Below are 16,206 nucleotides of genomic sequence, written 5' to 3' on the forward strand. Positions count from 1 at the left end.
TCTTCTCATTAATAAAACCCTTCATTTAAAAACTGCATTTTTGTGTTTACTTGTGTTATCTTTGACTAATGTTTAAATTTGTTTGATGATCTGAAACATTTAAGTGTGGAAAACATGCAAAAAAGTAAGAAATCAGGAAGGGGGCAAACACTTTTTCACACCACTGTATATATATGTATCAGAGTGTATTGAATGAAACTCAGAATATATCAAATAAAACTCTAAATACATAGAATGCAACTTGAAATATATTGAATGAAAGTTGGAATATTCTGAATGGAACTTGAGAATATTGAATGAAATCTGACGTAATCAAGGTGCTGGTGTCATCTTGTGTTTTCACTGGGACTATTCCCGTGACGCAAGAAGTGTTACAGCACGAGCTTGTCAACACGAAATCTAGTTTCAGCCAGGCACATACACAATTTTATATTTTACTTTTTAAATGTACCCCATGCCATCTTTTCTCAATTAAATGCGTGTTATATGCCTGACAACTGCGTCTGAGTCAAGTCCCTGCCCCTCCCTTTTCAACTGCCTTTGCTGTCACAGAGTGACAGAGTTAAAGTAAAAGTTTGAAACAGTTTTAATAAAGTAGTGAATTTAGAAATACATGAGTTCTGTTTAATGATTTTTATCGTGGTATCGAATGAGTATTGAGAATTGTGGAAATTCACTGGTACTGGTATCGACTACTGAAACTCTGGTATCATGACAAGCCTACTGGGTACATATGTTCCTATACACTATCCCAGCCACTTGGTTGTGCCTCTCCATGTACACTGATCCTGTTTGCATCTTACATCCTGCCACTATGTGCTGGATCGTCTCAGAGGCATCTTTGCACAGCCTGCACCTTGGGTCTGACCTGCTGGGGTAGACCCTGGCCTATATGGCTACCAGAGCATGTGAGCACAGCGGAGCAGGTGAAAATTTCCGCTCCTCGCTCGCAGACCTGTCACTTTGCGCCGCTCGTCCGCTCCGCTTGGTTCTGCGCATTCTTCACTCCGCTCCGCTCCACTCCATCATAAATTTTATCCCGCTCCACTCGCTCACCACTCTGCTCAAAAAAACTGCGTCGTACTACCCTAACCTGTAATCTTCTATTCACAAATAAAACATGAGCTTGGTAGATTCTCCGGGGAAGCCCTCTCCCCTCTCCCCTCTCCCCGCAGTTAGGGAAAGTTCTACACGGTACCGCTGTTGGCAGGGTGGAAATAAGTCAAAGTGTAGAGGAGACGGACTGGGTTAAGCGGCCGACCTCCGGGGAAGCCCTCTCGCCTCTCCCCGCAGTTAGGGACCGTTCTCCAAGGTATCGCTGCTTCTCTTCTCAGTTTCATTTCTTAAGTACACAGTAAACTCCATAGTTTTGAAAGAAAATAGTGTGGGTGTGCGCAGGTGCAAAGATGCATTCTGGGTGGGGCATGAGCGACCGGAGTGAAATTGGAGCAAGAGATAAGGCTCCGCTCCACCTTTTAAAAAAAATAGCCGCTCCTCGCTCAACACAAAATCCGTCTGCTCCCCGCTCCGCTTCGCTCACATGCTTTGATGGCTACCCAGCTGGGTATGTGATGACTGGCAGTGTGTACATGTTGATGGCTCGGACCTTGTTCTGATCATTCAGCTGACCTCTCAGGACTTGCCTTACTTTCTGGAGGTATTTGGTTGTGGTCGATGTCCTTTGCGGCCTCCTCATGATTTCCATTAGCCTGCAGGATCACAAGCTACTTGTAGCTGTCCTGGATATCTCCTATGTTGCCCTCTGGTAGGTCAACTCCCTCAGTTCTGATCATCTTGCCCTTTCTTTGATATCATCTGGCCACATTTGTCTCATCCGAATGACATCCCTATGTCCTTGCTGTAGATCCTAATGGTGTGGATCAGTGAGTCGATGTAAAGCAGGTGGCTGATTGTTGTCCCACTTCAGAATCGGTATCCATAGCCAGTCTTCTTGATGATCTGACTGAGGGGATTCAGGCCTATGCAGAACACCAGTAGTGACAGTGCGTCCCCTTGGTATATGCCGCATTTGATGTTCACTTGGGCAATCGGCTTTGAGTTGGATAAAGGCCGTTAGTGTCCTGTTGATCTTATATAGTTCCAGACACTCCAGTATCCATGTGTGTGGCACTGAATCATAAGCTTTCTTGTAGTCAATCCAGGCAGTGCACAGGTTGGTCTTCCTGCTCTTGCAGTCTTGCGATTGCTCTGTTGACCAGTAGCTGGTGTTTGGCTCCTCTGGTGTTACTGCCAATTCCTTTCTGTGCCTCACTCATGTATTGGACCATATGCTTAGTTATCTTAGCAGCTATGATGCCTCACGGGAGCTTCCATGTTGTGCAGAGACAGGTTATCAGTCTGTAGTTGGATGGGATGGTTCCCTTCTGGGGGTCTTTCATGATCAGGAGTGTCCTGACCTGTGTCAACCATTCTGGGTGGGTCCCATCCCTTAGCAGCTTTGTCATCTGTGCTGATAGGATTTTATGGAGTGCAGTTAGCTTCTTCAGCCAGTATAAATGAATCATATAAAGGCTCAGTGCTGTCCAGCGCTTCATCTTCGACACTCTTTCCTGGATGTCTGCCATTGAGATGGTTACTGGTTCTGGTTCAGGGAGGTTGCTGTGACCAGCTCTTAGGTCCACTATCCACTGGGCATCGGTATTGTGTGATGCTTCTCTTTCCCATATGCTTGTTATATTTCCTTGGTACCCCGTTATTCACCGTGTTCCCTCTGTGTAACTCTGTTAGTTGGCTAACTTCTCTCCGTGTTGCCTTTATCTTGGCCTCCAACCATCTCTGCCATGGAGGTTCTTATGTCCTTTGTCCTATGTTCCTGGTTCTTATGTATGTCCATGTCCATCTTGTATTCAAGCATCTCCAGGATTACTGTTGCTGTACTGTAAAACAGCTTGTTGGTCTCAGTGATGGTCCTTGTAGGGATGGTATTTAGGGCAGCATTCACATCTTCTAGCAGATCATCTGAAGGTTTGAAGGTACCCAATCTCAGATTGTGGGGGTGATGATGACATCCCCACGCTGACCTGTCGTCCTAGCTCCCCGTTGTCGTAGCATTGTTGAGGTATTTCATTGATCTTTAGTTGTGATAGTAGTTGGCGGTTACGGATGTTGGAACACTGTGCTATCAGATGTTTCTTACTTAGTCTTGATTGTGGGTTTCCAAGTAAGTATCCAAAGGTCCCACATTCTCTGCATATATCCCCTCTCTCTAGGAGTGCTGGTATAGTAGCATTCCACCAATTCTGTGTTTTCCACCCTTGTCCATGTATGTCTTGCTCCAGTAAGCCACTTGTCATCAGATTGCCCTGGTTCCCTAGCAACTGATGTGGACCTTGTTAAAACGGGCGGCATCCGAGCCGGTATGACTCTATCAGTATTGTAATCGCTCATATCTGAGGTAGGCAGGTATAGCATTACTACTAATTGTACCTGCTAAACTTAAACACGCACGCACGCGCGCACACACACACACACACACACACACACACACACANCACACACACACACACACACACACACACACACACACACACACACACACACACACACACACACACACACACACACTGTCTGTCCTACCTTCATCTCTCATGTTCATGTCTATCTTGGGCCCAGCGTTTCTCTCTCTGAAGGAAATTCCCTCTAGATGGCGCTGCAGAGTCTCCTGGATCACATCATACAGAGGCTGCTCCTACACACACACACACACACACACACAGAGGAATATATGATATACTGTCAGTGGTGAAAGAATCCTTCTAGATCCTTCACTGCAGTTAAAGTGATTTCACACTGTGACAATACTTCCCTGCATTCAAAACCTTCCAATAGTAAAACTATTATCATCAAAAATGTACTTAAAGTAGTTAAAGTCAAAGTATGTATAGTGCAGTAAGATGTTCCATGCTGTCAGTGTTTTCCTCTATTCTATCTGATGTTTTTGGATGATTATTCCTGGTGCATTAAGGTGTATGTGTCATTTTACTGCTGTAGATTTTTAAGGCTGTGCTCATTTTAACTCCTTGATATACTGTTGGATAATTCAATCTACAGCAGTGCATCATATTCTGTTAGATCATCATATGTTTGTAACGTGGCTGTCCTATGGGAACCTTGCATCTCTAAAAAGTCAGAAAAACAGCTGTTTTCAGTTTTGTGACGATGATTTTTCTAGCTGATGGTTTTTAAAGAGTTTATTTAGCTGAGGAAGTAGGATAATTTTCTCAGCACATAAAGGTCTCCATCTTTCAGTTTATCACAAACATTGAACTGCAACACATCTGGAGATACATGGTTTTCAGTGGGCATTGAACTGCAACACATCTGGAGATACATGGTTTTCAGTGGGCATAGCCTCGCTCACCAGACCTTTTTCAAGAAAAGAAAGGTCTGGCTGGGCCGACTCTCACTTTAAGATTGGAGAAAAAAACGCCCCGGCTGCTTGTATTTCTTTCAACCAATCACAATCGTTCTTGGCGGTGCCACAGCAACGGTGCGCTTGCAAAAATATTGCCGGGGGGAAACAGGTTTTGGTGTAACACGCCCACAAAAATATCGCCTACAGGCCGAGAACCATGGCAGAAAAATGGCTACATCCCCGCAAGATCAAACACTGCAAAAGTTAGTAAAGGACGTGTTGAAAACTGCAACCGGAGGTGGTAGGGCAGGACTTAAGCGGGTGGCTCGTTCCGCCCAATGAGAGGCTGATCTTTGCAGCGAACTTCCACCCACTCAGACTACAGTGGGCAGGAAGAGGATGAAAAGGACATCTGAAAAGGAACTTAAGCTGTCAGATAAATGTAGTGCAGTAAAAAGTACAATACTGTTTACATCTGAGATGTAGTGGAGTAGAAGTATAACTGTACGTTCACACCAAAAGCTGCCAGAGCTGCAAAGGCGTCAGGTCTAATTCATTTTCAATGGATAGTGGCGACCAGAGGCGTTTTGAGTTGCAAAAGCGATGAGCAGCGACGTTTGGCGAATTGAGCTGCAAATGAAAGTTGAAGACTGGTTAACTTTATGCAAATTAGCTATGACGCATTTGAGCTGCAAATGACCAGGCATCAATCGGAATGTAGATGTCCATCGCTTGTTTTGAACCCAGAGAACATCCTCGGAAACTTTTAGTTCCAATCACACATTCGTTCCTACTTCAAAACAAGCAGCAAGCTGTCAAACTGATCTATGTTCAGCCTGAAGTAGCGCTGGAACCTCTCCCCATCCAGCTGCAGCTCCCGCACCAGCCGATGATATTCCCCGTGCTGCTCACGGCCCGGGAGGATATCGTGAACCCAGACCTGACGGCGGCGCAGGTACCACACGGCAGCACAAATTACAAGTGTGTCTTCTTCCATGTTGAATCGATACACAAGTGTGGACAAGCGCATGTACTTATACAATTTCTTTGTGTTCTGCAACGCTTGTTATTAGCGGGAATGCAATTAATTTGCTCTCCTTACCACCAGTTTAACTAATCGCACTGTAGGCACTCGAACCCAAACCATTGACAGTGTTTCCCCTAGGTTTACAGCTTTGGGGGGGAATAACAAATAAAAAAAATGTTGCACATATTCGGTTCGGGTTTGGCCCACTTAACATGCTGCTGTGTTGTGCTACGGTGTATTCAAGTACTGGAATTTGTTATTTACGTGACAATGCCTGAACACAACACAGGCTGTGTGTGTTTAATGTTTAATGTCAGACCTATTTAGACTTTTTGTTCTGTTTTCATTGTCCAAACATGAAAGTTTCTGTACTCAGGCAAATGCACAAAGTCACATTTCTGTGCTCCAGCCAGTAACCTGCTTTGTGGCTCCTTTAAATTGAAGCACAATCGAACATTCAGAATTTGACATCATGAGCGACTTGAACTGCTTTCACTGCCACAAATATTTTACCAGCGGCACTGCTAGAGCGAATTCAGCTATTTTGCATCTCTGGCAGCTTTTGGTGTGAACGTACAGTAAAGCAGCATAAAGTGGAAATATTTATATAAAGTCCACGTATTATTTGTACCTAAGTACAATACTTAAGTAAATGTACTTGGAGTCCACAGCTGTATAATGTACATGTGAAGTTGCACATTAGGGTAATGGTAAATGGACCTGCATTTGTATAGCGCCTTTCTAGTCATCTAGTGACCACTCAAAGCGCTTTTTACACTACGAGTCACGTTCACCCATTCACACACACATTCATACACTGGTGGCCGAGGCTACCATACAAGGTGCCACCTGCTACTCAGTTTTAACACACTCACACACCGATGGAACAGCCATCGGGAGCAATTTGGGGTTCAGTATCTTGCTCAAGGATACTTCGACATGCAGCCTGGAGGAGCCCGGGATAGAACCGCTGATCTTTCGATTGGTGGACGACCCGCTCTACCTCTGAGGCACAGCCCATCAATTGATGGTTGAGTATTTATTTGATTTAAATTTGTGTGTGTGTGTGTGTGTGTGTTTTGTACATACCACCTCTCCAGGTGTCTGGGGTTCACAGTCATCAGTAGGGTACATGCGTGTGACAGGGCAGTGAAGGATTTCATGCCCTTGAGGAACGTGGGTAACGTAGTCCTGAAAAAACAGGACATAGAAAGTACAAGTAAGTAATTAAGTACATCATACATCTACGAAAACACTAACCCTAACCCTAACCATTCCTTGCCTGTTTATTTTAATACATAAAAAAATACTTGTAAAATGTTGTAGCTTATTTTTTAAGCTCTAACTTAAACTGGGACAATCACGTATACCAGGATTGAAAAGACAGCTTTAAACCATTGTTGGTTTTTGAAACAAGGATCACGGAACTAACTTTTCCAAAATGCTGACACTACTATTGTCCTTCTTTCATGCTGACGGTTGTGTCTGGATCATGCAAGCTGCTCACTCACCATAACGAGTATACATGCAACCAAATCTCTAATTTTTTCTCTTTATGATTTAAGTCCAAGTGATAAAAAAACAACATCTGACATTACTGTTGTTGGCTATCTTTAAAATGAGAAACCTCAGAAGAATTTATAGGACAAACACCCCAAGTTATTTGTAATGTGACCAATGACTGAACATATAATCCGTCATAAGCTGTTGAACGGCCTCATGTTCTTTATTTATACAAGTATGTTTGGTAGCCATGGTGGCTAATTATATCTGCTGCAGGGATTTTTCCACAGTTTAAAGTGGCTTTAATCTATTAATCTATATTAATATATCTTTTAATGTATAGTCAAATTAAGGTGCGTCATGTGATAGACTCAGAAAATTATCCCTAACTCTGCAGTTCCCCTCAGCTCCGTGGAGCATTTTAGCATCTTTTAGTTCTTTATCAGCAGCAGGTAGTTACTTTCAGTGAATTCTCTGATGAACCCACTGTGCGCTTCCTATACAGCACCAGATGGCTGACAAAATTGGCAACATAGTAAGCATTTGACAGCTTAAGAGGAGAACCTGGTGAAGATCATCCATCCATCCATTTTCTTGTGCTTTCAAGGACCGGTTCGTGGGGACAGCAGGCTGAGCAAAGTACTCCAGACATCCCCCTACCCGACAACACTTTCCAGCTCCTCCTGGGGGATCCCAATGCTGTCCCAGGCCAGATGAGACCTATAATCCCTACCACGTGGTCTCAGTCTGCCCCGGGCCTCCTACCAGTTGGACATGCCCGGAAAACCTCTAATGTACACACTCAGGAGGCGTCCTGATCAGATGCCCAAACCACCTCAGCTGGCCCTTTCAACAAGAAGTAGCAGCAGCTCTACTCTAAGCTCCCTATGGATGTCCAAGCTCCTCAGCTTAACTCTAAGGCTGAGTCTTAAATGTATTTACATTCCTTTACCTTCCTCATTCCATCTATCTTCCATTTACTTACTATATTACCATGTCCTCCTACCTGGATGCACTGCAGCCACCACCACACGGCATCACGGCAGTTGTATCTGGCACAGCGACCCTCACCAAGCAGGTTTGGAATCAGACCATGACGCAGCGTTCCCGCAAAGGCCAGGATGATGTTACTATGAAGACCATGAGACAGAATGCTTAATTGTACTAATATAACCCAGAATACCACAACTACTAATACACTCATAAAGTCTCATCAGAAAGTACTTAGTTCATACACACACATGCATACGTACCGGGCCTCGGTGTGTCTCCCAGTGAGCAGCATCAGTCCTCTCAGAGCAATGAAAGTGTCTCTGCCCCAACAACGGAAAATCCCGGAGGAGAAATGAGGGAGACCTAAAGAATATCATACAGTAAGTGTAACAGTTCAATCAGCCAATGACCATCCACCAACACTATACTGTATATGTATTTACAAATATTTAATTCTATCTTCATCTCACAGCACCGGTGATCCAAAACCATGGAATAATCAATTAATTAATTAATAATGTCAATAAAACACCTTAATTTCTCTTTTCTCTTTTTTTTTCCAGTTTACTTAGTCTTAATTTGATCCACAGAGACAGCATGAAGTGTCTGTTGCTAGGCTACCTGCAGCCAGTGAGACACAGCACTGCTCCTTCTGGCCTGTGATTGGACTGATGCGGTAGGGAACGTCCTCAATTTTTGTAGAAAGGGGAGGGAGGGCAGGGAAGCGTCCCACACCACACATCTGAACTGAACCCAGCGCCAGGTAACGAACAAAGCTGGAGCCGTTCTGGATGAAACTGTTTGGACAAAGAGAAGAAAAATTGATGCTCCAGCAAGACAGGACAATGCTTGTTCAAAACTTCACTTTGAGTTTCAGAGCTCAACAATGCAATTTCTATAATGGATCCTACCTGGACATGAGTTTGTGAGTTGCGTCCAGGGCTGTGGTGTAGGTTGACACCATAATGGCATCAAAGTAACATGGGATGAGGTAGCGTGGCATGTGTTTCAAGTAGTTAAACATGGCTCCCAACCACTGAGCCACCTGCAAACATGCAATGTTACAATAGATAATTTTAAGGTCTGTAGACATATATCCATACTCTCCTATCCTGAATACTTAAAACCTTCCAGTGACAATGGTGCAGCACCTGGCCACACAAAAAGCTTCAGTATTTCAGAGAATGATGCTCAAAGCTTGAAACACAACTGACAATTGAAAAATTCAACAGCAGGAAAAATGCTCCAGCTAAGATGAGACAGCAGCAAAAGTATGAGAACAGAGTCAGACACATTGTATAGATGAGTAGCTTTAAAAACTAAATAAAATATATTTACACACACACACACACACACATGAACAGTAACTATAAACTATAAGTAGGAGAGAAACAGTACAAAATAAAATGGGTAGACAAGGGAGTTAAATGAAAAATGAAATAATTGCATCTGAACACAAATTGGATGGAATTGGCTTGTGGGTAAAGTGGCAAACACCAGTGTTTTTAAATATAATTTTTCAATTATTTGAGAACCAAAAAGAAATACTTCCTTTCCCTTCACTGCACTGAAATCTCAGCAGAAATATCAGAGGCAGATAACTCCTTTCTTTTTGAATACTATGAGTAAATTGAATCCTTGAATATCCTTGGTTTATGGTATCTTCAGTGGTATTACGCACATCTTTTGTCTGTCTGTTTGTTTTGTTTTTGGTACTAAAAGTAAAGCTTGTCTTCCTTGGTGTCAGGTACCATAGAAGTAGTATGAAGTTGCTGGGTTGTGGTGACCTTGATTTGATGAGTTGCTGCAGGTGATTGTGGACACACTTCCTACACATGCTGTGAACCATCATGCAATTTTAAACTGTACTGTATCACTTTGTAAGTGTTATGTCTTGTGAAAGGTCTTTGAGACCAAGCGCTGACGTTTTTTAAATAAATCGATGCAAAGGTAAAGAATTGTGTACGGGAATCAAAATTTTTTATTGAGTTAACTTTTCTGAGGGAACTGATGCCCTGCACCAGTATTTAAGCAGGAGATAAGGGTAAGGTAGACTTTATTTATCCCCGGGGGGAAATTCATTTGTCACAGCAGCATAACTTAAAAGAGGATACAGGACAGACGAATAATAAATACCATAAAAACATTAAAAAACTGTACTCTGCCTGATGGATAAAATAACATATTAAAGTGTAGTGAGTTAAAGTGCTACAGTGGATGGCTGTGATGTAATGTGACTGGCACTTGATAATGACAGCAGAAACAACAGCATCAACAACCACAACAACAACAATACAAACTACATAGAACTGTTAAAAAGTCAAGTCAGATGTGTGTGTGTTGTCATTGACTCATTGATACCAGGAGAGACAAATAAAATAATGTCTTTTTGCAATTTCGGTGAAGTGGCCCTCTCAGGCTGTAAAAGCCTCACCTGTGCCAGTGGTCCCTCTCTGTGTATCAGTCTGTTGGAGACAAAGTCCATCAGCCAGTCCCCTTGTCTGAGGTTAGCACACACGGGGTGGCCCAGGTCATTGTTGGGACGGATATCAGCCAGCACTGCCATCAGACCTGCACAGACACAACAACAGCTACATTTATATTCCTGTCATGTTAGGCCTCTAATGTGAGAAATACCATGGTCAAATATCAGTGTGAGAACAAAACAAGCCTGCCAAGAGCTCTGGTCAGCTGGCATGAAGTTAGAGGGCTCTAGTTTCCCGACGCAGCGCAGGTGGTGCAGGGTGGCGAACCCCGCGCAGAGCTAGTTTCGAGCAGCGCAACCCGAGGTGCGCTCAGTTTGGTAGTTTGGCAGACCGAGGTGCGCCGAGATGGGTGTGGCGGCGCAGCAGGGGGAGGTGTCGACAGATCCAGCTTGGCACAGTGACAGTTTTGTGCCAAAAGGCTTCGCCGAAGGTGCGCTAAAAGCTCGCCAGCTGAAACCAGGTCTACTGTCAGCGCAGGCGGAGCGCAGCCGGTGTAAGCCGAAGTTTGGCTGACCGGCGGACAGTGCGCACACGTCACCAAAACCTCACAGGCAGGTTTCCAGAATATCAGGCACATTAACGATGCAATAAATACCCAAAAAAACACTATTCAATGCAACTATCTGCAATCAGCACATAAATGTATCTCTATATCGACTGTCCCGTCACATCTGATGTCAGATCAAAGGGGATTGGCACCGTTTGGCACGTTTGGCACGCGTAATGGAAACCCAACCTGATTTGATTAACACAGCTGCAAACTAATGAGTTCACATCCCTCTCAGCCAACCACAAACAGCCACAGCATCAGATAGGGAGTATATATTCAGCATCTGTCATCTTAGAAAAGTCAAAAGAAAAGAAACAGAGTGAGACTGCGAGAGAGAAAGAGAGAGCGCGCGCGCACGAGAGAAACGCAACATTGATTTACAATTGTGGTGACCTCCTCCCAGGCTACCTTTGCATCATCAGCCCGTGGAGGTCTGCTCGCAGTTCCGTATATTCGGACACTGCGAGCTTGGACCTCCCGGACCAAAACATCAGTTTCCTCCTGGGAGGAGGAGTTTGGCCGTCTGACGCTGCTGCTCTCTTCTGCCATGGCGAACTGAGTAAACTCTCATTACGCCTTGGCCGCCTGGCCACACCCAGTTGGCGAAGCGCAGGTGCGCTGCGCCTCCGTCGCGCCGGTCTGCGAAACTAGAGCCCAAAGTACTTTAATGAATGGGATGAGGCAATCTCCTCCTCTCCTCTATAAACCACAAACACCATTGTGTCTTTTGTTATTCTTTTTGAAAATGTAAAGAAACTCCCTTGAACAACTTGGTGAGTAACTGTTGCCGGTTCACCTCCTGGGCACTGCTGTGGGGCCCTTGAGCAAGGCACCTAACCCCCAACTGCTTAGAGCGCAGACTATGTGGCAGCCCCTTCTCTCTGACATCTCTCCACTAATGCAAATCGGTGTGTGTGTGTGTACTTCAGGCTGGTGGATATAATGAGTAACAACAACAGAGTGTAAAGACTGAGGGATAAATAAAGTGCCTCTTAAGATTGTTATAGTTATCTGTCCTTAGTTTGTTTCCGTATACTGTATACTTAATGAACTGGTCTAACTGTTGTGTAACTACCTTGCAGTCCAGCATATTTGAGGCTCTCCCATCCTGGGATACTGTAACAGCCTCCACCATCTTCTTGTTCTTCTGAGTCGCAGCGGAACAGCAGGACATTCATGTCTGCTAACGTCAGCTTAGACATCAGCCTGTAAAACACACACACAGCTTTAAAATCCACACTTCATATATGCGGCTTTATCAAAATTGATACAGCAGAACCAAACCAGGGATATTGTCTTTTTTATTCCATTTATTCTTCTTCCTTGCCAAAACCTATCATCTACATTACCCACAACTCAGTGGCTAATAATTTGGTCGGAGACTGGGGTGTGTTACACAAGTAGCAGCTATTCTTATTCATAAGTTTCTTCTTGGACTGCTTCCTTTTTTAAAAAAAGATATTTTGGGGGGCATTTTAGCCTTTAATCGATAGGACAGACAAGCGTGAAAGGGGGAGAGAGAGAGGGCGTGGCATGCAGCAAAGGGCCATGGGCTGGAGTCGAACCTGGGCCGCTGCGGCTACAGCCTTGTACATGGCAAGTTATTGTCTTTGCTCCTGGGACTTATTCCAGTAACTGTCCCTAAAGTACACACTGACCTGGGAAAAAGGGTGTTCAAGTATGCTACTCCGTCAGCTTGGAATCAGTTACAAGATTACCTGAATCTTCTGGAGCTGGTCTTATTGTGGGGACTGTGCGCAACAGCTGTCTTTCAATGGTCATTTACACACTGTCCATAACAATAACTATGTCAGGTAACAAACTTTGTCGGGCCTGGGTTAGGTTCGGACTTAAAAATCAGAAAGTCTGTCAGGTTCGGGCCGGGCTCGGTTATAATTGTCTCAAACTCAGGTCGGGCTTGGTCAGGAAAATGCAGCCTGAGCCGCGCTCTAGTGTGCTCACCTGTGTGTGCTCACCTGTGTGTGCGCACGTATCTGTGTGTGTGTGTGTGCACATGTGTCATCGGGGCCAAACTCCGCCGTGGGCGATACAGAGAGCAGAGGAGAATTGTAAATGCGCGACCATGTAGAGACAGAAATGACATGCCGTTGCGTAAACAATATAAGTCATCATGTGTGCCACATAATCGTTTGCATAATCGTGCTTTCAATTTTGACAAAAATAATCGAGATTAGGATTTTTTCGAGCAGCCCTAGTATAGACCTCTTCTACAGGAAAGGTAACCTTAAATGACTTCTGTTGTGATGTGGCCCTATTTAGAAAAAAAAATTAAATAAAATTAACTTGACCTTCAAGGGGGGCGGAGGGTGTTGTTATAACGATGTATATATAATGGTAGGGGAAACACTGAGCTATGTACACAAGAAATTTGTGAGATATCGCATTCACAAGAATGAGACGGATGCAAGGTCACACTGACCTTGACTTTTGACCTATGACTCCAAATCGAATCAGGTCATCACTGAGTCCAAGTTGAAAACATTCTCTAAAAGTGTTCTTAAGATATCGCGTTCACAAGAATAAGAAGCCAAGGTCACAGTGACACTGACCTTTAAACTATGACCACCAAAATCTAATCAGTTCATCACTGACTCCAAGGGGACATTTGAGCCAAATTTGAGGAAATTCCCTCAAGGCGTTCATAAGATATTGTGTTCACGAAAATGAGACTTACAAGTGTACATAGGGACATACGGACAGGCAACCCAAAAACATAATGCCTCAAACTATGGCCATTGCTGGTGTGGAGGTATAATAAAAAATAAAGTACAAAACTTTACTTTTACTTTTCTGAATAGTAGTCTTCAGACCTAACTGAAGTTGACTAAAATGACATCACTTGATGACATTTCTCAGATTGTGTGCAGCTCCCTCTTGAGATACTAAAGGCTTTATACCACTTGTTTCACATGTGCAGTAGTGCTCAGATCCCCACAAAGTCTGTGGAGTTTCCTTTTGAAGTTGAGTAACTGTTCGACTCTCATCTATCATTATTTATTTCATTCTTAAAGGATGCTAAAATCTGTTCTTCCAGTAAAAGACAGAGAACCTGTCATGTATCATTAGGGCATGAGCAGCATGCACATGTGTACTTACTGCGCCAAGGGTTTCTGCAGTGCTTCTGGTGGGTTGTCATCTGCCACACTGCCTCTCCTGTACTTTGGACTGAACTGTGAAAGGTAATACCTCAACACCCCTGCCAACTTCTGGGCCTTGGGGTCCAAACTAACCCTGTGAAGAAGAGAGAGAATCACAGAAAATTGTGTGATTGTGACATTTTGTGATTTATCAAAATGTACAATGCTAATAAATAAGGTTTTGATACACTAAGAACACAATGTTTCTTCAATGATAATGCAGATACTGTACTGATTTTACTTTGGTGGTGAGGTTTTGTGAAGGTCCATATGTAGTTTACCTGAAGGCGATGACGCTGCCAGGTGTCAACTTCTGAAAGATGATTTCCTGCACAAACTCTGATCTTCCTTTAGATGTAACTCCAGCTTGCTTCACCACTGTGCTCTCCTGCAACTATACATATATATATATATATATATAAATACATATATATATATATATATACACATATAAATAAAATATATACATTAGGGATGCCACAGTGAGTAAATGTTTCCACTGGTTAATTAACTCGTGACAACGCCAGTGTTACTGATTACATCAGACATTTTACAAAAAAATATATCAGTTGACAATGCTCAATTTCAGTAGATATTGTAATTCATGTGATCTGAGAGAAAACTACTCCTGCAGGCTTTACAAAATTTAGCCCATGACACAAGACTTTGGCCAATCATTGGCTGTTCTGCAAATGCAGATGTGTGTACATGTTCCAGATGGCAAAAGCCTAGTTCAGTGGTGGAAAACCATGCGGAAAAGTTGCTATTCCAGCACTGGCGACTGCCTACACTGCGAAGCAACCCAATACAGGAATACGGACTTGTCAAAAAGAGTCTAAAATAGAGTCTGACAATAAACAAAATAAAACACATGTCAATATCAGCAAAGTGCTTCAGAGAGGGACCGAAAATATTGCTAATAGTTTAGCCTTCAGCTAACCATAGCTGAAGGCTCACAGCTGCAGCTTATTGAAGTTCATGTTGATGTAGCTAACTAGAGTTTCAAACCCCACAGTATGCTATCTCAAAGGGTTTTAAAGGCACAGATCTTAAGTCAGTGGCTGAAGCAACTTGAATTCAGCAGGTGGACATCCTGACTCCCCACAGAATAAGCAAACCTTTTATTGCATTTGCATATGACGGTGGTTGTCTGGTGGAAGGGGCTTAGTACAGAGAGGGGAGAGCTGCAGGAGGAGGGCGTATTCCAAAATTCTGTTTGTTTTTTCTTTTGTTTTCCAGAAACCTGCATACCACAGCTTTAACTGGCGAAACACAAGCTGACTTGTATCATGAAATAGTCACATGAAATGCAATGTGCTTGCCAGTGAGATTAGCACTACCGCTATCATTCATCAAAAATGGGTCTACACAACAAGACAATGGTCATTTTCAACATTTGTTGACAGCGGATCAGTGTGAAATATTGCAGGGAGTGATGGAAAAGTCAGGAGCAGCCACAGTGAGCTGTTAGATGGAGTGCTGCAGGTGAAAGGCTGCAAACCTTCAATTTCTTAGTGATGTAACTCCTTTCCTCTTTTTAACATTATCAGGTTACCTATTAGCACTGGGCTTAATTCAAAGTATTGCCAATGGGCACTTTTGCTTTTTGCTTTGCCACCAAATCCTTCATCTAAATCCACTACTGTCTTGTTGGTTAACCCTCATTTCTCTTGTCATGTGATTAGTGAAATCTGACTCCTGCTACTGTGTCCTGTGACTGCTGCTGCAGCTGTATGGAGCAGAATCTTGCAGTTTATAATTGTAGTTTCTGTCAACTGACTAAATCTTGATTAAAAAAAAAGGCAAAACAACAGTGTTGGCAGTAGCAGAGTAATGTAATGTAACAGGTAGATGCTTGAACACAATGTAACCATGGTACACCGACCACTGCACCAAGCTTAAAAGAAAACATAAAAATATATAAATATAAACTATATATATATACAGTACAGGCCAAAAGTTTGGACACACCTTCTCATTCAATGCGTTTTCTTTATTTTCATGACTATTTACATTGTAGATTCTCACTGAAGGCATCAAAACTATGAATGAACACATGTGGAGTTATGTACTTAACAAAAAAAGGTGAAATAACTGTTTTATATTCTTATATT

General features: G+C 43.2%; 1 protein-coding gene across 2 annotated transcripts in view; it reads right to left on the bottom strand.

Annotated features, from left to right (window-relative positions):
• agla (amylo-alpha-1, 6-glucosidase, 4-alpha-glucanotransferase a) overlaps positions 1-16,206 on the bottom strand; it is a 69,200-nt gene that overhangs the window by 7,765 nt on the left and 45,229 nt on the right. For both annotated transcript variants that reach the window (XM_050074768.1, XM_050074770.1), the window contains exons 19-28: positions 14,374-14,486; positions 14,052-14,186; positions 12,010-12,140; positions 10,333-10,469; positions 8,810-8,943; positions 8,520-8,695; positions 8,159-8,261; positions 7,912-8,035; positions 6,492-6,593; positions 3,598-3,709 (exon numbers count right to left, since the gene is read on the bottom strand). In XM_050074768.1, the coding sequence (XP_049930725.1) occupies positions 3,598-3,709; positions 6,492-6,593; positions 7,912-8,035; positions 8,159-8,261; positions 8,520-8,695; positions 8,810-8,943; positions 10,333-10,469; positions 12,010-12,140; positions 14,052-14,186; positions 14,374-14,486 (1,267 nt within the window). The remainder of the gene's footprint in view (positions 1-3,597; positions 3,710-6,491; positions 6,594-7,911; positions 8,036-8,158; positions 8,262-8,519; positions 8,696-8,809; positions 8,944-10,332; positions 10,470-12,009; positions 12,141-14,051; positions 14,187-14,373; positions 14,487-16,206) is intronic.

This window comes from Epinephelus moara, chromosome 21 (assembly GCF_006386435.1).
Source record: "Epinephelus moara isolate mb chromosome 21, YSFRI_EMoa_1.0, whole genome shotgun sequence".
Classification (NCBI taxonomy): Eukaryota; Metazoa; Chordata; class Actinopteri; order Perciformes; family Serranidae; genus Epinephelus; species Epinephelus moara.